At 41.5% G+C, this 24010-nt stretch overlaps 1 protein-coding gene across 3 annotated transcripts; it reads left to right on the top strand.

The window, feature by feature from the left end:
* The first annotated feature begins 1709 nt into the window (after positions 1-1709).
* On the top strand, positions 1710-10448 carry LOC146669117 (uncharacterized). 3 transcript variants are annotated; one of them, XM_085405572.1, is made up of 2 exons: positions 1710-2054; positions 7885-10448. In XM_085405572.1, the coding sequence occupies exon 2, from the start codon at positions 8260-8262 to the stop codon at positions 9940-9942; it is 1683 nt and encodes a 560-aa protein (XP_085261698.1). In that variant the 5' UTR covers positions 1710-2054; positions 7885-8259; the 3' UTR covers positions 9943-10448. The 3 variants fall into 3 exon arrangements, with proteins under 3 accessions (XP_085261698.1, XP_085261697.1, XP_085261696.1); XM_085405571.1 differs by having other exon boundaries at positions 7875-10448; XM_085405570.1 differs by having other exon boundaries at positions 1710-5613; positions 6969-10448.
* The last annotated feature ends 13562 nt before the right edge of the window (positions 10449-24010 follow it).

Here is a 24010-nt window from a genome sequence, read left to right as displayed (position 1 = left end):
TGCATCAAGATGCTACCCATGTTTCTTTTGCTGGCGCTTAAAATCAACTGCTCTTATCTGCTTGGACTACACAAAACCTCTGAAAATGACTTGTGGTATCAGCACCAAGACAGGCGGGGGATGAACGGGAGGGCCTTCTAGTGAGGTCTGGCCGATTGAAGATTTACCAATGCAGCAGTCTCGTGATGACACTCTATGCTTGTGATAAAAATTGCTGGTCATGGTGCCCTGAAACCATGTGCACCTACTTGAGCGTTGTATTGTTGAGTGATAGGCCTTATTGAGTGAGTCGTGACACTCGCACAGAGGAGGGACACACACAGTTGTTGATGCCTAAGAGCCACTGGGAAATGATTTTCCACGCAGCTCATTATAGCCCCATGGCAGGGCATATGGGATATGATAAAACTCTGTAGCTAATAAAGGCCTGATTTTATTGGCCAGGCATCTGAGCGGATGTGCACTGATGGTACGTGTCCTGCCCGGAGTTTCAGCTGGTTAACCAGCCGTCCATGCCAATGCGCCCAAAAGCATTTGAGCGCATTATCAGGCCATTTCACCTGAGTGCACGGGGATATTGCTTTGTATTAGTTCCAGTGGATTATGCAATATTCTGACCACCATTTCTGCAAAGAGTGGGGTGCAGGCGCTGTTTCAGGTGATCTCCTCAATCGGCATCTCAAAAGAGGTGCTCACTCCCCAGGGCATGTTGTTCATGTCTCACACGCTCAATCAATTATTAAATATATTCAGATCGGTTTCTTCCTCCCTCAGACTGATGGGTTGGTGGACCATCTGAATAAAACTTTAAAGTCCATGATTCATAAGTTCATTCCTGAGGATGAATGCAGTGGGATTGCTGTTTAGACCCTCTGTTGATCTCAGTGCAGGAGGTATCCCAAGTCTCCACGGGATTTTCTCCCTTTGAACTGTTGTTACAACTAATTAAGGAAAACTGGGAAGAAGGTCCAAGTCTGGTGAAAAATTAGATTCAGTATGTCCTGGACCTGAGAGCAAAGCTGCACCTGCTGGGTAGGTTATTACGAGAGGATTTGCTCCAGGCCCAGGAATGTCAACAGTGCCTGTACAATAGAGGGGCTAGACACAGGCAATTTTCACCGGGAGACCAAGTGCTTGTGTTACTCCCTACTTCCAGCTCAAAGGCACTCTGCAAGTGGCAAGGGCCCTTCGTGGTCACATGGCAGGTAGGTGATGTTGACTATCAGGTGGTACAGTCGGACAGGGGAGGAGTCACACAGGTATATCACCTAAACCTCTTTAAAGCATGGAGAGATCCTGAAACCACTTCTATGGTGAGCTTGGTGGAGGAGAGAGATGAGTTGGGGCCAGAGGTGCTGTTAAGAGAATTTTTATTTTAGTTAAATCATTAAAGTATAATCAAGTAGAAACAAGTATGCCTTATAATCAAGTGTTTATATATTTTCACACGGTAAAGCTTACTGTTGAAAAGAACACAATGTATTCCTTGCTTAAGTGTGTGAGATGTTTGACAAAGACAGGACATATACATGCATTCTTTACTTCAGTGTCTGCGATGTCAGATAAGCATGAATACTGCTGTGTCGTTGTTTTTCAGTTTGTGTGCAGAAGTTAGATAGCTAAGACAATGCCTGAGCTCTCCCCTCTTCAGTTGAAAGAGGAAGTATTATGTAACCCATTTTGCCTTATAAATAAAGCGAGTAAACGGTGCTCGGTGTGTTAGTCTGCTCAGAGACTCTCACCCGTGCGCACGTCTTTGAAACTCTGAGTCGGTCTGCCAGTGTCTCATTTCTCTCTTACTGTGTTTGAACAAATTGTCAACCCTTGACATTTAATTGGTCCTTCGTAGCCGGAGAACTGACTGTTATTTTAACGTCTAGTTTTCCACAGACGGTCTCCATCGGATCCTGACGTCGTGACGCCTGCGCTGGAAGAAATCTGATCAGTAAAACGAAAAACCCGGGAACGTGAATTCGATCTCCGGTCAGCGTTCGGCCTTCACGGCTCCAGGACCCGATGAGCACCGGATCTTAAAACGCAGCGCCACAGTAGAGGTGAATATGACACGCATTCCACCAAGCGCTAAAATACGTTGATATTGAGATTTTCCTTTAAGTAGTGTGTAAACCTAGGTACGCCGACAGATCTCAGTGTCCATGCGGGACTAAGAAGACGACAGGCAAGAGCGAAATTCTAGAAAAATCGCTATTAAAAGTTCCGGTCGCTCTGGGAGTGGCTGCAACGGAACAGGTTTCCGGTCACTCAAGAAGAGTGGCTGAAGGTGAAGGTGTTACACAAATAAATAGGCCTACGGAAAATCTCAATAAAAATCATAGAAACGCGCTTTGTTTGTGAGGAGTGAGTTGTTTTTACGACCCAATACGCGGTCGAACCACTTCTCAAACTGTTTTCCTGTGTACACTCACGTATTGGTAAAGGTGGAAAAAAGGGTTGTGCTTCATCACGTAAAATTGATAACCGCTCTCTCAATTAGTGGGAGAGTAGAAGGCTGTTATCGAAAACCCATTCTCACTTTTTCATGCCAAAGAAGGTGTCACAGTTCTGACGTAATTAGTTCAAAATGGGTAACTCTAAAACTAAAGTAAAATTAACAGCAGATGAAGGATGGTTGGAAAAAAACTGTCCAAATGCAGGAAGAGTCAGTGCAAATAGGTGGAGAAATCCACATAAAATTTATTGCCCAGCCTGGCAAGGCAAATGCAATCAAGAATCAATAACTGCTTTAAAGGCTGCTTTACAAAAAGAATTATTTGAGGAAAAGAGCCAAAAGAAAAAAGCAAAACGCTTAGCAGAATGGCACCTTTTCAAGGCGTGGATGGTAGAAAACGATAAACGCATTGCTAAACGTGCCCAAAAGCAGGAAACTAAAGATAAACAGAAAACTGCAGGAGAAGAAAAACCGTACCCCCCTCCTTATGCTCTTCAGCCTGCACAGCCTGCAGCAGCTGCACCTAACCTTACGTCAGCACTTCCTGTAAGCTCTCCTCACAAACCTTTTGTTTCAAATCCCTATATGGAGGCCAGACAACAACTTGATCTTATGACTAAGCATGGTCATTCCAAAAAAACAGAAATTGTAGGTCAGTTTCCAATGGTAGCCTTATCTAACCCCAGGTACGGTCAACCCACTGGTCCCCCAGACGCCCAAGGAGTCATACCAGTAGACGGTGAGCCTTTAATTTATGCATTCCGACCCTGGTCTCATAAAGACAGAGAGAATGTACTAAAAGATGTGCCACCCCTTAAAGAAGGCTTCCGGCCGTGGCGAGATGCAGTGGAATTGATCCGTCAGGGGTGGGGTTTAAATGGTCATGAGATGCATCAAGTTTTTCAAGATTTATTAGGTTTAAGTCTTCCTAGAGCTAGAGGTCAATTTACAGGAAATGATTTAAACGGTGACGTGTTGGGGCCAGACACTCCCCAATTAATACAGGAGCTTAATAACTTGTATGGCAGAATAGAAGTTATTTTAGCCCCAAGGCCAGATTATGGAAAGATAGGAGAGTGCAAACAAAAGGAAGGAGAGACAGCATCAGACTATTTGGATCGCCTACGCCCAGTTTTCAGACAAAACTCAGGGCTAAATTATGATGCCGATCCACTGTCTGCTTTTCAACAACAATTAAAAAATGCCTTCCTAAATGGTCTACTGCCTAAGATAAAAGCACATGTAGACAAACACTGGGTCACTCAAAATACAGGAACCTTGCCTGAAGCCCTACAATATGCTGAGCATGCAGTCAAAATTCAAAAACAAAAAGAAAAAACAGAAGGAGTTTTCATGATTGATCCAGAGACAGGCTTTATAGCCTTCTCAGGACAGCAACACACGGCAGGTTTTAAGCAAAGTAGGGGAAAGCAAAAAGCAGGACAAAGAAGAGATAGAAGAGATATGAGATGTTATAACTGTGGTAAAATCGGGCACTTTGCTCGAAACTGTAGAAATGTAAGCCAAGAACAGGAAGGTGGAGATGACAGGCGCAGACGCCGTGATGAATGACTAGCACAAGAAAAGGGAAGTGAAACAAGTGAAGGGGAAGTTTACAACATTGAACAACTGCTGCTAGGCTCAGAAGCAAAGCCCACCGTTATAGTGCACGTTAACGGGGTCCCAATAAAATTCCTTTGCGACACAGGTGCTTGTAAAACTGTCCTAACAGTAGAAGTCCCAAATTTAACCTCTTCAAAAGATACCTTAATCGTGAAATCAGCCTCAGGACATGTGACAAAACAGCATCTAACCGACCCCCTTTTTATGTCACATAGAGATAGTGGCCGTGCCTGCAAAAATCAGTGCATCTATGATCCATCTTGTCCACTAAATTTGTTAGGAAGAGATGCTTTAACAAAATTAAAAATAGGAGTTTTTCCTGAAGAAAGTGGCATGAAAGCCAGACTCCTACTCTCTGAAAGTCAGAGCCAAACTGAAGATATTTTTGTTTGTGAAGGTTTAGGTGAGCCAAATTATTACTGGGCCTTAGATTTACCAAAACTTGAACCATTAGAGGCCAAAGCTAATATGTACTTACCTGAGCACTCACATAGACAGGACCCAGCAAAATATCACAACACCTTGTGGTATAAATATGTCCCAGGTCCAGACAAAATTTATGATCAACAAGTGCACAGACTAGGACCGCAAAAACTAGTCCTACAACACCTGTATGTGACACAGAGTGGTAATGCAGTATGCTCAGTGTTACAGACAGATGCAGTGCAGCGCTTAAATAAGATATGCAACCCTCATGTATCTGTTGCACGCAACGACCAAACGCCTTGGTCTGAGTTAGGCACAGTGCTGAGAAATGTAGAAATGGACAGATATGACAAAATAGAGTGTGAGGACTGGCAAAAAGGCCGTAGAACTGGGTGCATGAGGCTAACGCTGTGTTGGCCGGTGACAGCCACACCAGCCACACATTTAGCCACAACAGAGCAAGATGAATGACAAGTATTAACAATTGAAGCACATCCAGAACTAGAGAAGCTGCCACAAACATTATGGTCTCAAGGACCCACGGATGTAGGCCTAATAAAAGGAGCAGATCCAGTAGTGGTGAAAACTACAACCTCATATAGGCCTGTAAAACCACAATATCCCTTGAGTGCAGAGGCAAAAGAAGGTATCAGACCAGTCATAGCAGAGATGCAAAAAGCAGGTATTCTCGTGAAAACTAATGAAGCCACGTGTAATACACCAATTTTTCCAGTAAAAAAGGCTAATACAGGAAAATATCGCTTAGTTCATGATCTAAGAGCAATAAATGAGGTAACAGAGCAAATACCTCCAGTGGTTGCAAATCCACACACAATTCTAAATCAAGTAACACCAAAAGAACGGTGGTTCTCTGTAATAGACTTGTCCAATGCCTTCTTCTCCGTACCTCTGCACCCTGACTCACAGAAGTTATTCGGATTCACCTTTGACAATCAAAAGTATACTTATACAAGGTTGCCTCAGGGATTCCAGAATAGCCCAACTCTGTATGCAGAGGCTTTGAGAAAATCAATGTCATCTTGTACGCTCCCTGCCCCAGGGCAGTTCTTGTTGTATGTAGATGATATATTGATCACAGGCCATACAAAAGATGAGTGCAAAGAAAACACATTAACAGTTTTGCAACATCTCGCAGAGCAAGGCCATAAAGTGTCACAGCATAAACTGCAATTGTGGAGCCAGGAAGTAACATACCTTGGCCACAAATTGACAGGACAAGGCAGGCAGCTGTTAGAGAGCAGAAAGATAGCAGTCCAAAATGCCCCAAAACCAGTAACTAAACAACAAATGATGAGTTTTTTAGGACTGTGCAATTTCTGTAGATGCTGGATTCCAGAATACGCATTACTAGCTCAACCACTACAGAACCTCATTTATGGTAAAGATCTAGCATTAAAAGACAAAGTACAATGGACTCCAGAAGCAGAAAAAGCTTTCGTTGATTTGAAAATAGCACTGCAGACATGTACCGTCTTAGCATTACCAGACTATGGAAAACCTTTCGTTCTCCATGTTGATGGTGCAGGAGGGTATATGAAAGCAGTCTTAACTCAAGCTTTTGGAGAAAAACAACGTCCATTAGCTTTCTACTCATGCAAACTTGACTCTGTAGCTGCTGGATTACCTACCTGTGTTCAGGCATGCGCAGCAGCAGCAGAGGCAGTTAAAAAATGTGCAGACATTGTTCTAGGACATAAATTGATCATCAAAGTCCCACATGCAGTGACCTCTATTTTGCTCCAAGCGAACCTCTCTTTCCTCACGCATGCAAGACAACTTTCTTATGTGGGGATTCTACTTACACAATCACACATAAAAATAGAGAAGTGTGGCCAGCTAAACCCAAGTACACTTTTGCCGACTTCTCTGGACGGAGAACAACACTGTTGCATTCAAAAATTAGAGGAAGATACAAAACCTCGCACTGATATATACAGCTCCCCCCAGAGCAGTTTCAGTAATGTTTTTGTGGACGGCTCAGCGTCAAAAGACATTCACGGTAGAAATTGTGTGGGTTATGCGGTCACAACTGTTGATAAAGTGATAGAAGCAAAAGCTCTCAGCTCCTCAAACTCTGCTCAAAGCGCAGAACTAACCGCAGTCATCAGAGCATGTACTTTATATAAGGGTCAAAGTGTTAATGTTTACACAGACAGTCAATATGTCTATTCAGCAGTTCATCATTTCGCTAAAATATGGCATAACAGAGGAATGACAACTTCCTCAGGCAACACAGTTCAACATGCAAACCTTCTAAAAAAGCTATTAGAAGTAATAACGTTGCCAAAAGAATTAGCACTATGCAAATGTGCAGCTCATCAAAAGGATGACACAGAAATTACGAGAGGAAATAACTTTGCTGACAAAGCAGCAAAAGCAGCTGCAGAAAAACAAATTGATGTTTTAACAACAGAAACCATAGATCTAATACCTTTAGAAATACTAGCAGATGCACAGAAAACAGCATCGCTGAGTGAACAAAAATCTTGGGTGAAAGATGGAGCAGAATTAAAAGACAACCTTATGATGTGTAATGGCAAACCAGTGCTTCCAAAATCTTTGCATAGAACTGCTGCTTTAGTGACACATGGGAAAACTCATGTGTCATCAGGAGGGATGATTAATATTCTTAATAAACAATTCTATACAAAAAATTTTGAAAGTTCAGCACAAGAGTTTATCAGAACATGTATGATTTGCCAAAGACACAACGCACAGGGAAATCTACGTCCAAAGCGAGGGCATTTCCCTATACCACCGCATCCATTTCACACTGTCCACATGGATTTCATAGAATTAAATGAATCACAATCCTCCAAATATGCACTTGTGATAATTGATGTATTTTCCAAGTGGCCAGAAATATACCCAGTGAAAAAAGCAGATGCAATATCAGTAGCAAAATGTCTATGTAATCATTTTATTCCAACGTACGGTATTCCATCTCTGATAAGATCAGACAATGGCACACATTTTGTAAATGAAGTAATAAGTAAAGTTTCTGAAGCTTTAGGCTTCAGCATAAAACATCACTGTTCTTATCATCCACAAAGTGCAGGATTAGTCGAGAGAACTAACGGCACAATTAAACAAAGGTTGAGGAAATGTATGGAAGAGACTAAAAAACCTTGGCCTGAATGTCTAAGCTTGGTTAAATTATGGATGAGAATAACTCAAGGAACAGGTGGTCTAACGCCATTTGAAATCGTACATGGCAGACATTTTCCACTCCCCATAATGAGTGAGCCAATTAATAAATCTATTGCAGAAACAACAATGGCAGAATGGATGACAAAACTATTTGAGAATAAAGAAGTGAGATTAAGCAATCAACTGCCGAGTGACTTTTCTTCAGTTTCTTGCAGGTTGAACCCCGGTGATTGGATTCTGATTAAAGTCCTCCAGCGGAAAAACTGGAGTGCTCCAAAGTGGGAAGGTCCCTTCCAGGTGCTACTTACCACACCCACAGCGTGTAAGATAGCCGAACGAGTTTCGTGGATTCATCAATCCCACGTGAAGAAAGTGTTTGCACCACAATAAGACGCCGGTTCCCCTGACTCTTACGTGAACCCCTGCTGGAGGACAGGGCTGAACGGGTTTCCCGCCCTGTGCTTCCTCGGCAGTGCTACTCACGTGGGAGCTCGGGTGTGCCTGGTCGCCCTGAAGATCAGACTGACCTATCCCACCGAAGAGCAGAACCAATAATAACACCAGGGACGCCTGAATAAAATCTCAACAAGATGACTGAGGAAAACAACCTGATAAATCCAGAAGAAGAACCAGCTTCAGAATCAATGCTAGCACCAGTTCCAGCCCCAAAGCTGTTGTGCTTGGGCGCTTGTGACATCAAACGAAAACTACTCATGTGCTACATATTCTGTCTAATGGCTATCCTCCTGATGACGACACTCTTTTGGTTGATGCCCAGTGGAACCCACAAGACAGTACCAATTATTCTCCGACCTAAGAGGTGGACCCACGACAACTCGCACCTGAAGGAGATAGACAAAGAACACAACCACCCGTGGCTGAACAATGCATGGTACCGGTATGTCCATGACAGAGTGCACAGAGAAGACAATGCCGCAAACTGCTATGTCTGCTCACATATGCCCACGACAGCACTCCATGCCACAGTGTATGGAAAACCCCCAACCAAGGCTGAAGCACTCTGCATATATGACAAAGCCATTACCGGGACCTGCTCAACACCAGGAAAACCTGTGATGGTGATAGGTGGATCCATAAAGGGCCAAAACAGCAACACATGCCACAACACTACACAATATATAGTCCCACAGAGTGTAAAGTCTTTAATCTACAACATAACAAACTGCACCCACCAGTACCCAAATATAAACTACACCTGCAATGAAGCCTACTGGGTGCATATAAACGTCAGCCATAGAAAACTGAAATCATTCTCAGTTGTTTTGCCACCTGACATACAACACCCAGTGTGCTTTAACTTCACAGGAGCAACCGGACAAACAGGTACGCCCCAGGGTCTGAAGAAATTAGGACAAAACCGAAACTGCTCCATGATCCTGGCGGCACCAGATTGGGATGGCATCGGCTCATCGACAGGTACATACTGGGTACAGGGCGCAGCTTGGGCGTGTGGCCTGAAAGTCTATTTCATGCTGCCACCAAACAGCACCGGACTCTGTGCCCCTGTTCTGGTATCTGACCACACCTTTAAGATGTCAGTGAACATCAACACCAGAGCTAAACGTAGCACAGGCCTCAAGCCCCATGATCCATATCTTGGTTCTGATGTACCAGATGACTTCAAACTCTGGACCAAGAGCCAGAAGGTAATACACGCTTTGTTTCCATGGATAGGAGTAGGGAAACACGCACTACGGATAGAAACCCTGGACTATCGTTTTGGATTATTTTTAAATGCTTCAACCCGCATTAATCAAGGACAGAATGAAGAAATTGATGCAATTCGCATCACTGTCATGCAGCACCGAGTGGCTTTAGACATCATTCTCGCAGAGAAAGGTGGTCTCTGCGTATTGTTTAACACTACATGTTGTACCTACATACCTGATAACATCCATTCATTAAACATGACAAATGCTTTGAATGTTTTGAAACAACTGAGAGACGCTCAGCAGCAGGACTACGTTACCGATACTCAAGGTTGGTGGGACTGGCTGCTGAGCGGCTCTTGGAAATCTCTACTGATTAAAGGCCTGTTGGCCCTTTTCAGTGTGATGTTACTATTTTGCCTTTTCATTGCTTGTATTATCCCATGTCTGAGAAGCATAATGACAAACATGTTCAAGCGTATGTTAGGAAACCATGTCTTGGCTCAGTCAGTTATGGAGGATCCCTATCGTCAGTATGGTATGCTGAGTGTGGGAGAGAGAGAAGAAAATCTCTATGACAATCTTGACAAGCTTGTTGTTTAATTATTTCACTGAATGACGTGCAAGTTGAAAATGTGACTAACAAGTGACTATGCATTGAGTAAAACATGTGAAATATATTAACATCAGGAGGGAATGTTAAGAGAATTTTTATTTTAGTTAAATCATTAAAGTATAATCAAGTAGAAACAAGTATGCCTTATAATCAAGTGTTTATATATTTTCACACGGTAAAGCTTACTGTTGAAAAGAACACAATGTATTCCTTGCTTAAGTGTGTGAGATGTTTGACAAAGACAGGACATATACATGCATTCTTTACTTCAGTGTCTGCGATGTCAGATAAGCATGAATACTGCTGTGTCGTTGTTTTTCAGTTTGTGTGCAGAAGTTAGATAGCTAAGACAATGCCTGAGCTCTCCCCTCTTCAGTTGAAAGAGGAAGTATTATGTAACCCATTTTGCCTTATAAATAAAGCGAGTAAACGGTGCTCGGTGTGTTAGTCTGCTCAGAGACTCTCACCCGTGCGCACGTCTTTGAAACTCTGAGTCGGTCTGCCAGTGTCTCATTTCTCTCTTACTGTGTTTGAACAAATTGTCAACCCTTGACAGGTGCCAAATTCCACAATTCCCGCTTCCCTCCATTGTGACAACCATCTCACACAGGCCGAGAGAGTGGATGTTGCTGCATTGCAAAAGGGATTTGCGAATGTGTTCTCCCACCTGCCTGGACGTACGAGTACAGGCGTACAGGCATTCACGACCCTACAGGTTACTGAACATAAACGGTAAATTGTTCAGAAGGAATTGGCCAAGATACTGAGAATGGGGGCAATAGAAGAGTTGCGCAGCGCTTGGTGTAGCCCCATAGTTCTGGTTGTGAAGAAAGATGGGTCTGTACGGTTCTGTGTTGTTTACTGCAAGGTGAATGAAGTGTCAAGGTTTGGTACCTGACGAACTCCTGGACCATTTAGGCACCACTTAATTTTTCATGACACTAGATTTAACGAGGGGCTACTGGTAGATTCCCTTGTGTGTAGGGTCCAAGGAAAAGACAGCCTTCTCCACTCTGTACAGTTGGTACCAATTTGTCAAACTTCCGTTTGGCTTGGTCGGAAGCCCCTGCCATTTTCGAGCGCCTCACGGATCGGGTGTTGCTGCCGCACACTGCATATGCTGCCGCCTACCTGGATGATGTGATCATCCACAGTAACACCTAGGCAGAGCATGTGCAGTGGGTGGCCACGGCCCTGGAGTCTCTTAGGCGGGCAGGGCTCATGGTTAAACCAAAAAAGCGTGCAGTTGGACGGTGGGAGATATGGTATCTGGGGTACCACTTGGGAGATTGGCAGGTGTGTCCAGAAGAACACAGCCGCCATTGCATCCTGCCCACTCCCCAAAACCAAAAAGGAGGATCAGAGGGCTGGGGGCCGTTTTGTCCTAGCAGGTAAAGGGGGGTTGACCAGTCGTGTACATAAACCGGTAGCTGACCAAATGAGAAACGTGGTACCGCACTGTGGAGTAGGAGTGTCTGGCAATCTGGTGGGTGGTCAAGCCCCCGGCCTCAGCCAGGCAGTGGGGATTTGTAGCAGGGGTGGTCTTTTTTCTCTGCTGCGGTTGAGGGGTGGTGCAGCTGCATCAAGGGGCAGTGCCAGGGAGGCTGAGGTCCAGGTGGAGGTAATCAGGCTGATGAGCTCTCTTCCCTTTTTAATGTCGCCAGGGACCAGAGACAGGAGAGAAGTGTGGAGTCAGCTGAAAAGCTGACTCCACACCAATGACGTTTAGGTGCCGAACCCTAATGTGCGTGTGTGCGCGCACCTAAATAAAAGTGGCAAAACAGCCAATTAATGTCGTGTAGGGTCTGAATTATTCACAATATTGTTTTATGTTTCATACATATTCTGGATAACAAAATTTTATCTTTTTAGTACTTCTACAGGCTTCTTACTCCAACGCTCTTAATTGAGGACAAACTGAAGAACTATGTTTACCTGGTTCATTTTTGCTTCCAACTTGAACTGGTGTTAACTGGTACACACTTTCATAAGACTTTATAAGACTTTGGCCCATGGGAGATTTACTCAGGTTTTAACACATGACCGTTTATCCCACAGTGAATGTGACGAATTAGTTAACTTATCACTCAGTTTTCTGAGATGCCAACAGATCCCAAATGGTGATATGCAATATGGTTAAAATAATGATTATTTTCTTCGTCTGGGTGGCTCAAGCACTTAATGCTCTGCCCTAAACAACTCTAATCCTTGGTGCACACTAGAGAATGCTGCATAGAAGAAAAATATTTTTTGCCTGTTACCACTTTTAAGAAAAAAACTGATATTTGATCGGGTACAGTCACTAAATGAGAAGCTATTAATCACTGTACAGTGGCTATTTTAGGCCATGTCAGACTTCAGTTGGTAGCCATAACTAACAGGCTAGTTTACAGAATAGGATGTGAATGCTGAGCATTAGAATATTAGTTATGTGTTTAGAGATTTGAAGATCAAGGGTAGCCCACACAACAGGGACCTGTCGGTCACTTAGGGCCTCATTATTTTATTGAGTGCTTCTAGCTGGGAAATGCCCTTTGGGTATTAAAGTAACAAAAACAACTCAATTAATATCTTCCCTTAATGCCAATACAAGGTATGTAAAATAAAGATTAATTTGGCCAAGACTGTTATTTTAGTCTGTAGTTATGCGTGTGTGTGAATGTGTGCGTGAATGGGTGGATGACTGGTTGTGTAAAGCGCTTTGGGGTCCTTAGGGACTAGAAAAGCGCTATACAAATACAGGCCATTTACCATTTACCATTTATGCAGCAGTATACCTTACGGCCATAAAATGGTTACAAATACAGACTGAATAACCCCAAGTTGGTGCAATGTCCGAGTTTTATGAGTATCCAAAGGGAGAAATGGACTACTGACGCTATTAGACTCAGCCTGTCACAAACTCAAATGTTGAACAAGTAGAACTTCTGTCACGTTTGTATGATTACATCAGACTCTTCGTCTCGGGAGCACTGGACCTAAAACTGATGGTAATACAATTCCACTGCTGTCAGAACAGATCAATTAGACCAACAGGGTGACAACACACTACCCTTGACCATGCATTTTGTACTGATATTTTTTTCTTCTTCCAGAAACAAGACATTGATGATATGTCCCCGACCTCAAAACTGCCCCTCAAACAAGATTTATTCATCTACACTGCAGCTTTGTGCAGCATTTTCATCCACAGTGATTCTTACGTGCTGCAATCTCTGAAAGCTCAGGACATGAGGAGCATCACCTGAAGCACTTTGAGTGCTCAGAGTAGAAAAGCGCTATATAAGAACCAGTCCATTTACCTTTTACCATCTCTTGAAATTAGATTTGAAATACTGAGGATAGTCTTATATTTGAGGACTCGGCAATTTTGTGTTTATCTGTATTATGGGTTGTTTATGACATTAATGCTTTAGACTAGTAAATGTTACAGCTGGTCTTAATACTGGATCTCTATCACGTTTTGCATTAGCACATGTTATGAAAATGTTCTCTTGATCTGCCTTTGATCTAATCGCAGTTTGCATAGGAGGCTGATATCTTGAAAACAAATATAGTGTGGTCCCAGGTTAGGGGAGGCAAAGCAAGTTAATGTAAAAGTTAATTTAATACCTATGATATGTTATTAATACTGAAGAACAGACTTCAATGAGAGCTAAATGATAAAGATATATTATAGCATTGTGCTCTGAGGAAATTTGCTTTTGGCCACATTTCCAGACTCAGCACAGAAGACAGAAACTATGTCCTCATTGCAGAATATTAAAAACAGCAAATAATATATGAGAAATACAGTTTTTAACAGAAAATAATAATAAAAATAAATAATACGTTGACTGTTTGGACTTGTTTTTGAAAAATTGTGCATTTAGCATGTGGCTAAAACAAAACTGAATCCTAACCATAGTACATGTAATTCCTGGGAACCTAGTAGGTGTTAACATGTTAAACATGTAGCAATTTGGGTATACAGGCATATCCCTAATACCTTCTCTTGAACCTTCACTGTGTGGATTGATGGTCTTCCACATGCTAAAGGTTCAGATTCTAAAAAGTCTAAAGAGTTTAAAAAGATTTAGTGATTATCAAGAAAACCTGTGCAGTGGTACATGTATACAACAGCTTCCCAGCTTAAAAAGAATTGATTTCTCATAAAACAGATGTTGGAATAACAGGTCATCTCATATTTAATTCAGTATGCTAGCGACATTGTACATGAATTATTCCTACTGACTTGAGAGGAAGGCAGCTTTGTCTAAACTAGGATCAAATTTAGTTTTTGCAGTCAATTTGTGAATTTACTAATCACAACAACAATTTCCTACCTTTATATTGTATTGGTCATAAAAAACAAACAAACAAACGAAGAAAAATAAAATATGAGAAGCTCGTTTTTCAGGATTATGGTAAATAAAGATAAAGAATACACAAAGCAAGACAACGAATGCTGAATGTACAGCAAACTTGCCCTTTATTTTATTATTATTGAAAAGTCCAAAGTAATGAATTATTTATCTTTCTAAAACAGGACCCGACAACCTTCACTGCTCATCGCCCTGTACCATGGAGCCCAACTGGTATTTGGCGCAGGATACCAGAATTGGTAGGTCCACCACTGGCACCTTGTTCTTTTCACAGATGACAGCAGGTTGAGCTACAGCACATATGACAGACATTAAAGGGACTTAAGAAGATGTAGAGAATGCTGCCCAGAACATCAGAATGGCTGATTTGCTCGTGTCTCAGTGATAGTCGAATGGAGTCGAGGGGACACACAGACCTCTACAGACCAGAGAGGTCTGCCCTGGTCCAGATCTGGGAGGAAAACCCCCAGGACAGAAGATTACCCCGATGTTGGTGTCTTTGAATTCAGCCTTCTGTACGTTGATCATTTTCTTTTCCTCCCCCTGCAGGCTAATGTGAAGAATGACGAGTTAAGATACACAAGTTACACAGTTCTTTTCAGAAGCTATACTCATCTCTTATAAACTATCTACAAATTCAGCTGATGAGTAATTGATGGAACTTATATGCATGTTCAATATGTGCATTGCACACATACAGACGTTCTCGCTTCCCTCACACATAAATGGATTTAGAGTATCTGGTGTTTTTCATCCCTCTGCATTATCTACACTCTTGGCAAACAAATGAATAGCCTACATTCAGGCAAGATAAGCTCATCCTCTGTATGTTTGTGTGTGTTTGCGGGTTTACCCAGTGCTTTAAGGCACCGCAGGAATTATGCCCCCAAGATGCTAAATTTTGGACTGATTCATTATCCCATGTTTTATCCTGACAATGCTTCTGGGTCAACACACTCAGCTCTGAACTCTATTTGACCCCAACCTCCCATCGTGCAGCGCTCCTAGAAACCTACCATGACTTTCCACAATTAGTACCCACACAAAGATATACACACACATATACATACACGCACACTCTGTGCAGAGATGCTGACACAAACACACACCTCAGTCGTTTTTCTGCCTGGGCTGTTTGCTCTGTTTCTCAAAGTGACAAAGAGCTCTTGGGCTGTTTGGTGACAGTCCTTGTTTACCTTCCTTCACTCCTCCTCCTCCTCTTCCTCTCCCTATTTGTTGCTCTTTTTTTTTTTATAAACCACCCCTCTGAGAGAGTCTGTCATGGATAAAGCGCTCCTAAGACACAGACTAGGATTGAGTGAGGACGACCCTGTTGTTTCTGCTGCAAGCTGCACAATACATGAACATCTATTTCTGTCTTCCTTTATTCAAGAAAGTGTGTGTGCGTGTGTGCGTGTTTCTGTGCTGCCTCAGAGCTGATGGGTCACACACACAACAGGGCTGTCACAGTTTATCAGCTGCATGTGTCCCATATTGATTCTAATGCCTCAAATGTAAACTGATGAAAGGAGAATCATGAAATTGACATCACTGTTTCTAGCTGGTAAAAGAAACCTCAAGGGTGCAAAGATGGATGGCTCCCTGTAATTATGCCTATACTTACCTATACATGCGAGCAGCGCACTGGTAAGGGAGGCAGGCTTCCTTTAGAAGTGGAAATGAGCAAGGAGATGTCTTTGGAGATGACAGGAGGAGGTGCCCACCAGTCAGATCAGTGGATTTTTAAAGGCTGTCCTCAGCATTATGCTCCCTCGCAACTCGCTCTCACAACTATTCCCTCAGCAATATTACACTTAATAAACAAATATCTGTTTAATTTTTGGGAGATATTGTCATATAAACAGTGTTTGTTCATTTCCTCTTTATTCTTGATTGCGATGACATAATATGTTTTAAAGTTAGCTTTAAATGTAATTATGCTTTGGACCTTTGATGACAGCCAACTAGATTAACTCACCAACTACACCAAATATAAGTGTAAGGCAAAACTGCAATGGGATTATATATATATGAAGGTCCATCCATCCATCCATTCACTTCCGCTTATCCTTTTCAGGGTCGCGGGGGGGCGCTGGAGCCTATCCCAGCTGTCATATATATATGAAGGTCTTTAAATGAAATGCATGCAAAGTATGGAGGACTTTGATTTTAGTTCATTAGTACTAATGTCTTGTCAGGGAGCTTTACATTGGTGGTCTGCTTCAATCAGTGAGTGAAAAGAAAAACACTGAGAAACAAAAAATAAATAAACACTTTCCTTAAGACCTTAAAACAGAAGTTTGAAGGACAAACTATTCGGATCCTATATTTAAATGGTGATTCAGATGAATATTAAGGTGATCCAGACAAACCAAAACAAACTAACACAAAGCCTTCTTGTAAACTAAACCAATTATCAGTTAAGTAATTGATCCAAATATAATTTGTTGAATAAAATTATTCGTATCTTTAAAAATACACATACATTTTAAAAGAGAGCTCTAGAGAAAAATACATTTTGATTTGCAGCATCAACCTAGTAGACAGACAGACAAAATGAATAAATAAACAGTTTTCAGGTTGGTAAGGTCAGAGGAGGATCAGGAACTCGGAGATCTGGAACAAAAGATACAGAAAGAGGCAGAGAGGGAACGAGAGGACAGAGAAGACCAAGTACAAACAAGGAAGAGAGAGGAGACACACGTAATGTTATTTAATAGTGCTAAATAAACATGGAGAGAGTGAAAGAGGGTAGAGTGCATCATGGGTCACCTAGGAGAATCAGCCTGTAACACTTGTGTTAGTTTTATCCAAAAGGAAAGACATAATCCCTCCATGTGTGCTGCCCATTAGAACACTAGAGTAATGAAGCGAGCCTGGATCCTCCAGACTCGCACATGATTTTGTCTTTTAACAAAAGCACAGTGCCTAAGTGCACTCCCCATCAGCTGTGTATAATACAGATGATCAGTGCGCCTAAAGATGTGCTCGAGTAAAATGTTCTGCTTAGAAAGTCCTCAGTGTTTAGAAGAAAAGCTTGCTGCTTCAGCTGATTGTGTTTAAATGTCAGATAGAAGAAAATGCTTTTGTCTAAATCCAAACACAGCCAGACCTTGAATTTAGATTTTACAGTTCCTCAGTGCATGAGAATCTGCTGTAAAAGTTGGATGTGTTAGGATTGGGTCAGCTTAAGGCTACATGCATGCTGAACAAGAGCTGTTTTGTAAATGATGAGGGTCAGAGGTTTAGCTAAAGCCTTTGAACATCTTTGAAGTTCAGTGGAAGAAGTTTTATACATACTTAAAATATACAGAGCAGTAATCTGTTTCCGTTTTAAAATATGTAAAAATGTGCACCACAGGGGGAAAAAGATGTAAAGAGGCAAAAAGTAAAAAAGGAACAAATAACAATGAAAAAAAGAACACAATTGTATCAGGAGCACATCTGGTGCCCTGCCACCTGCTGCTGCAGTGTAAGTGGTGTTTAACAGAAAACAAATGTCTTGCTTCATTATTACGTGCAGTCTAAGGTCTGACCCAGGCTTTGATCCCAGCTAACTAACCTGCTAATCAGGCGGTGAAAGGGCTAAATAACCGAACATGTAGCTTCAGCTTCAAATTCTTGCTGTTTCTCTCACAACAAAGGCAATCTCCAACACTGGCGCTGCTGCCAGGACTGCTGCGTTTTCATTTAAGTATAATTTATTTTTCATGCAGCATGAACACAATATCCTGTCAAAGTATAGCCCTTTCCATTTCTCTGCATTATATGTCCCCATATCATTGTACTGTGTAGGTCAATTTTATTTATAGTGCTCCTTAAACTAGTGTTTTTGTCACAATGTGATTTATAGAGAACAAAGGGCACAGAAACGGACAAGAACAGAGATAATGAAAGCAGGAGAATAACTACTCTGCAGACTCGAGGATACAGACAAGAGATTGTATATCAGTGTTTCAGTTATTCTTGTGTCACCTTGTCACATTTGGTTGTTAGGGTCAGCCAGTACAGCTGAAGGAGGTTTTCTAAGGCTGCATGGAGGGTCAGCTATTAGTGCTTTTGTTTAATGCTTTTTAGTTTTTATTATTTATTTACTGCCATCAGTTTACCTTGTTTTAGAGGCATTCACAGCAATACTAACTCTATACAGACTAGTTTTATAGTCTGTTACCCAAACAGATAATCTGTGGATATGGGCCTACAGGGAACAGGGAAATACAGTCTGTACAAACAGTCTGTCGAGTGATCTGCTTGCCTCTTTTGTGAGGGAAAGACCCGACAGCAGAGTCACTGAGAATGAGGGAACAACTCCATGTGCTGATTTAGGGTTTAAACAGCAACTTTATTACAACTAGTGACAGGTGTTGTGTTAGCGTGAATGACTAGAAAGGAAAAGCATGGTGTAAGGAACAGTACAAAGAGCCCACAGACACCGCCAGTTGTCCTGTGGGGGGTCGTAGCTGTCATGGTAGCAGGGGGAGAGCTTACAGTTTTGTTGCACCTGATCTGGGAATAGGAGAAAAAACAAAATACATAAGTAAAGTAAAGTTTTTTCCCTGAGCTGTCACTTTTTTGCTTGAGATATATGCAGATATGTTTTTTTTTTTAATTTATTGATTGGCATTCAAATATCTCAGTGAATACAGAATAAAGATCTACCACAAAGCAAGAAAGCACGAGACATGACTAATCAAAAGGTATTGGCTGAAGTATTTGCTTATTACGCCAACCCTTTTAACAAAAGATCTTTTAGCATGCAGCTCATGTACACAGGGCTTGAAGCAAAGAGTAAAACAAAACAAAACAAACAAACAAACAAAAAACAAAACAAACTTTCCACCTTAGATAAGTAACCACATTAAATTAAATTTCATGAACATAATCAAAGCAAAACAACCAAGAGTTTCAGTATTATTATTTTGCTCCTTTCATTCTCGATTTATATATATTTTTCTAATACTCTATTTTAAACATATTTTTAAACAAAGAAAATGAACTCCACCTTTTTAAATCACTGTCAGAACTATTCCACAAGTTAACTCCTCTAACAGAAGCACATCTCTGCTTTATGTTTGTCCTCATCTCGTTTTTTTTTTTTTTTTTTTTAAAGAAATCTGTTCCCCTTAAGTCATATTGACTCTCTCTGACTTCAAACAGCTTCTGAGTACTGTGGCAAAGCAAGTTATTTTGTGCTTTATACATTATCTGTGCCATTTTATATTCAACTAAATCATAAAATTTCAGGGTATTCAGATTAATAAACAAAATGTTAGTTGGTTCTATATAGTTTGAGTGTTTTATAATTCTTATAGCTCTTTTTTGTAACTTGAAATTAGGAAGCGTATTTGTTTTATATGCATTACCCCATGTCTCTAGACAATAAGTCATATATGGAAGCATATATGGTATGTCATCACATCGGTTCAAAACCAGAGAGTTTCTGTTAGCCCCCCTCAGATGGTAAAATGGGAATTTAATCTTCAGTGTTTAGAAAGTAATGATGCTTCTCTGATCTAAAAAAGTCAGTGCTACAAGATGGCATGTAAGACAAATCGTTAATTCCCTTTCAAGTTCTTTAGCAGAAAGTAAGGCTTTGTTAAAATCCAGATCTATTATAACCAGCAGACATGGTGCTCAGTGAATCCTGACTAGTGTTTCCTTGGATGCAGAGACTATAGTGATGTAACGTTGAGGGTCTCTACTCTTTTACTCTACTTCATTTTAAGGGGCTTAAAAATATCTGCCCAGGGGAGTTTCAAAAAATGGAAGCCAAGTGAACTTTTGTCATGGTCCTGGGTCGCAGGACCCAGTGTTTCTGAGTTTTCTTATATTTTGATATTCATTGTTTATCATTAAGTCTCATTTAATATTCCAAGTTCGTTTCTATTTTGCCTAGGTTGCCTTGTTCTAGTTTATTATCTATCAGATTCCCCTTGTGTCTTCATCCCCTGTGTTTAAGTCCCACTCGCCCTTCATGTGTTTCATGTCTGCGTGGTTTATGTTCCTGTTTTATTTTGAAAGTCTTGTTTCTATATTCATCATGTTTAGTGTTACCTTTCCCTGTGGCGTCATGATATTCATTTTTGTCAGCTGTTTCCCGTGTGTTTCCACTTCTCCTGATCACCTCCTGTGTGTATTTAGTCTGTGTCTTCTCATTCTGTCCTTGTCTCCACGTCTTGCCACAGTTATCATAGCTGTCATCATAGTTGCCATAAGTGATTCATAGTTCATCGGTCTCAGTTGTCACAGTTATTTTAGTTTACCCAGTTTAGGTTTTCAGTTAGCTCTCGCCCCTGTTTACCTGCGTTTGAGTTTTGTATTCATGTTATATAACAGCCACTTCATCATCACACTGGCGTACCTCGCCATGACAACTTTGTTAAAGTCATTGTCATTTTGTAGTTTCACTGGTAATCTCTGGGCAGATATTTCTTCCTGTATACATACACTTGCATCAGTTCAACTGCAGCCTCTTTTTGAGATGAACCATTTTTCTTAAATCCATGATCCATTCAAGACGTGGATTTTAGCTATTTTCTTCAGTGTATCTGGAAAGTATTCACAGCGCTTCATTTGTTCCACATTTTGTCATGTTACAGCCTTTTCAAGAATGGATTAAATCATTTTTTAAATTTATTCCATATTGGAATAATATGACAAAATGTTAAATAAGTGAAGCTCTGTGAATACTTTCATGATGCATTGTACATGATCCATTAGATCTAAAATATGTAGGACAAAATTTAATCCAGACAAATTGATTAAAGAGTAAAAATACTGACTGAAGTTTAAAAATATAACTGCTTCTTACTTCTGTCCAAGCTACAAATGAGAGCTATAAGTTGTCTTTATTTTAAGCTACCTGTGAAGCTGGTTAATGGGTTTTAGACAGACGTTGAACATTTTTCTGCGCCTGTATAGCTCATGAGATGGCTTAATTTGAAATAATAATAATAGTTTTCAACAGGATGCTTTAACTGGAGAGCAGGTGTTGGTGTAATTTTGCAAAGTGAACTTTACTCCGATCTCTAATCCATCCATGACCAACTCACTGTGGAGCTGTGGGTGCGATTTAGAGAAAGGCTGCAAGAGAAAGAACACGACTCTGAGGCTAATTGGAGAAGGGTTGTTTCATTATTTGTATTTTTTAGTTTTTGCAGGCAACTGTGTAATTAATGTGGTCAGTGCTGAATGCTAGGTAGAGTAATGATAAAATTTATGCTCGTGGAAGATCTAGTCTAATTTTTATCTTAGAGACTCTTCAGTGGCACCAGAGTGCTTCAGCTGTGGAGGCAGGCTTATGAGGTGATGGAAAAAAGGGGGATGGTGAGTGAGAACAACGAGGTGCAGATGTTTCAAAGAATAAATGGCAGATAAGATAACTGGCTGTGATAACTAAGTTAAGTCAGTTAGGGACAGATTGGAAGCAACAGCAGAGAAAAGTGGGGTTAATTTTGGCACCTGATGTTTGTTCAGATTTAGTCCTCACAAAACGTGAATTCATTTTAGTCAATAAAAACCCAAATCATGTTGCTCAACAACCAGGCGGCACAAGCAGGAGGGAAAGACTATTAAGTGTTATGACTGGATGATTTTGCTGCTATCATGAACTGTGGATTGTGACAATATTATTCTTATAATGTTATAATATAGTATATAGAAAATTCATCCATTCATACACGCATTCCTGTATACTTAAGTGTTTTCTATCTAACATTCAAGACCTGAAGCCTTTATGGTTTGCTGTATGAACAACACAAACCAGGTGGTTGCAGGCTTGTGGTGGTTATAAGTCGAAGATTAAATGAGTAAAATACCAGAATGTAACAGCACTCGTAAAAAAGACCAGCGGCTGCCACTGCTGTCCCTTGGGCTTGTAGTAGACAGACCCATGGTAACAATCTCAAAAGCCTAGCTCATTGTCTTCTGAAGTTATAGCGTTCACAAGGTTTTCAGAAAATGAAATTAGAATTTATCAAAGATTTTTAGAAGATGCATCCATGGTGTCATTTTGAAAATCCTTCTTGAGTTGTCGCATTCACAAGATTTTCAGAAAACTTGACCTCTGATCTTGACCTTGATGAACTGCTGAGCCTGCCATTGGGATGGCAGCTAGGATATGGTCCGAGCTGGCATCCCCTTCCATCACATCATTTCCTTAGGGATTAATAAAGTATTCTGATTGTGATTTTGATTATCATCAGTGTTCCTTGTTACTGTACTAAAAGAGTTATTAACAACCTAACCACCATCTTCTCTGCATCACACATATTGGCCAAGGTGGTTAGCAAGAGGAAACATAACTGTTTTGAAGGAAGGAAGGTTCAGGGCTGAAGCAATCAGCATCATGGGCTCATCCGGTTAGAATAAGAAAAAGCAGCCATCTGATTCAGAATTATTCACAGGGTTCTCCTTTTATTCTCAACTCAAATCAATAAGGCAAAGAAGGAAGGAAAGAAAGACACACATGGACTGCTCTCTCTAAAAAGGACAAAGTATGATTTAAGTAACTCAAAATGATACATGAACTCAGGAGACTCAAAGAGAAACTCACCTCAGCTGCTGCCCCATGTGGGAGTGAAGAAAGAGTGAGGGGTAGGTGAGTGCAGTCCTTATATAACGAGTGACAGGTGAGTGCAATTAAGGCCAAGCACCACACCCAATCAAAGGTGAGGAAAAGAAACAAGGTGCATCTGGTGAAGTGAATGTGCTAGAAGGTGAGCCTTTACAACAGCCGCCCCCATATTTCTACTGAGAAATATGTTCAAAGGATCAGAGATGCTCCTTTCACAAAGCGGGGGCAGAAGAATCAGACATGCTACAGGTCTACTACCAGGGGGTCGACCTAGAGGTCGACAATGCAGGCTAGACAGTTCAGGGGGCCGACCATGTAGCCAGCGGTGGCGGCAAAGCAGGTCCAAATGCCAACCACCTGGGATGCAGCGGCAGGCCCAGACCTGCAGACCGTTGGGCAGTTTTGCAGGTGCTGGGGGCAATGTACGGGGCTTGGCAGAGGCAGGACCAGGTGATGCAGGAGCAGGCAGCGCCCTGACCACTGGCGGGATGGCAGCCACAGGCGGTGGAACTGGTGATAGTGGCACTGCCGGTGATGACGTAGGTACTGCTGATGGTAGAGTATGAAGTGGCTGAATGAATTCAGAGCCATCAGCGGACACAAGGATGTGCTGGAGCGGTTCTCCTGAACCTGAACTGGAAGATGTGAATAAACATTGGGCATGCGTGGAACTGCTCTGGGGTTGGAAGTCTGTGATTGGACCTTGGAGTGTCCATCCTAACCGGGTTTTGACTGCTGCAGGAGATCCAAATGGTCCATGTCTAACTGGTGCAATAGGCGTAATAAGGTGGGTATTATCAGAGCCTATGAGCAGTAGGGGAGCTGCTTTGTTAGTAGGTTAATGGGATACCTTGAAGATGCTTGTATCTCCGTTGAAGAGAGGATACGGGGTAGGTGTGGTCTGAAAGTGCTAAGTGACTTGTAGCGAAGGCATTATTAATTGTGTATGTTTTCTCTGGATGTGCGATGGGTGAGATTTTGAAACTTACGGAAGAACCTTGAATAGTTTCAACTTCTTGACGGACCGTTCTAAGTGATAATCTCTCTGCTTCCCCAGTTAGGTTGAGATGCTGTGCAGCTGATGTTAGAAGAATGGTACGCTGGGAGCCATCATCA

Source organism: Rhamphochromis longiceps, linkage group LG5, assembly GCF_057381845.1.
Source record: "Rhamphochromis longiceps isolate RC_006_pf linkage group LG5, R_longiceps_female_GT1.1, whole genome shotgun sequence".
NCBI classification, from domain to species: domain Eukaryota; kingdom Metazoa; phylum Chordata; class Actinopteri; order Cichliformes; family Cichlidae; genus Rhamphochromis; species Rhamphochromis longiceps.
The sequence above is the reverse complement of the archived record's forward strand: the minus strand, read 5'-3'. Positions and strand labels throughout refer to the sequence as shown.

What these genes read in the sequence shown, in the direction of transcription:
- LOC146669117 (XM_085405572.1), top strand. Translation starts at nt 8,260, where the DNA reads ATGACTGAGGAAAACAACCTGATAAATCCAGAAGAAGAACCAGCTTCA.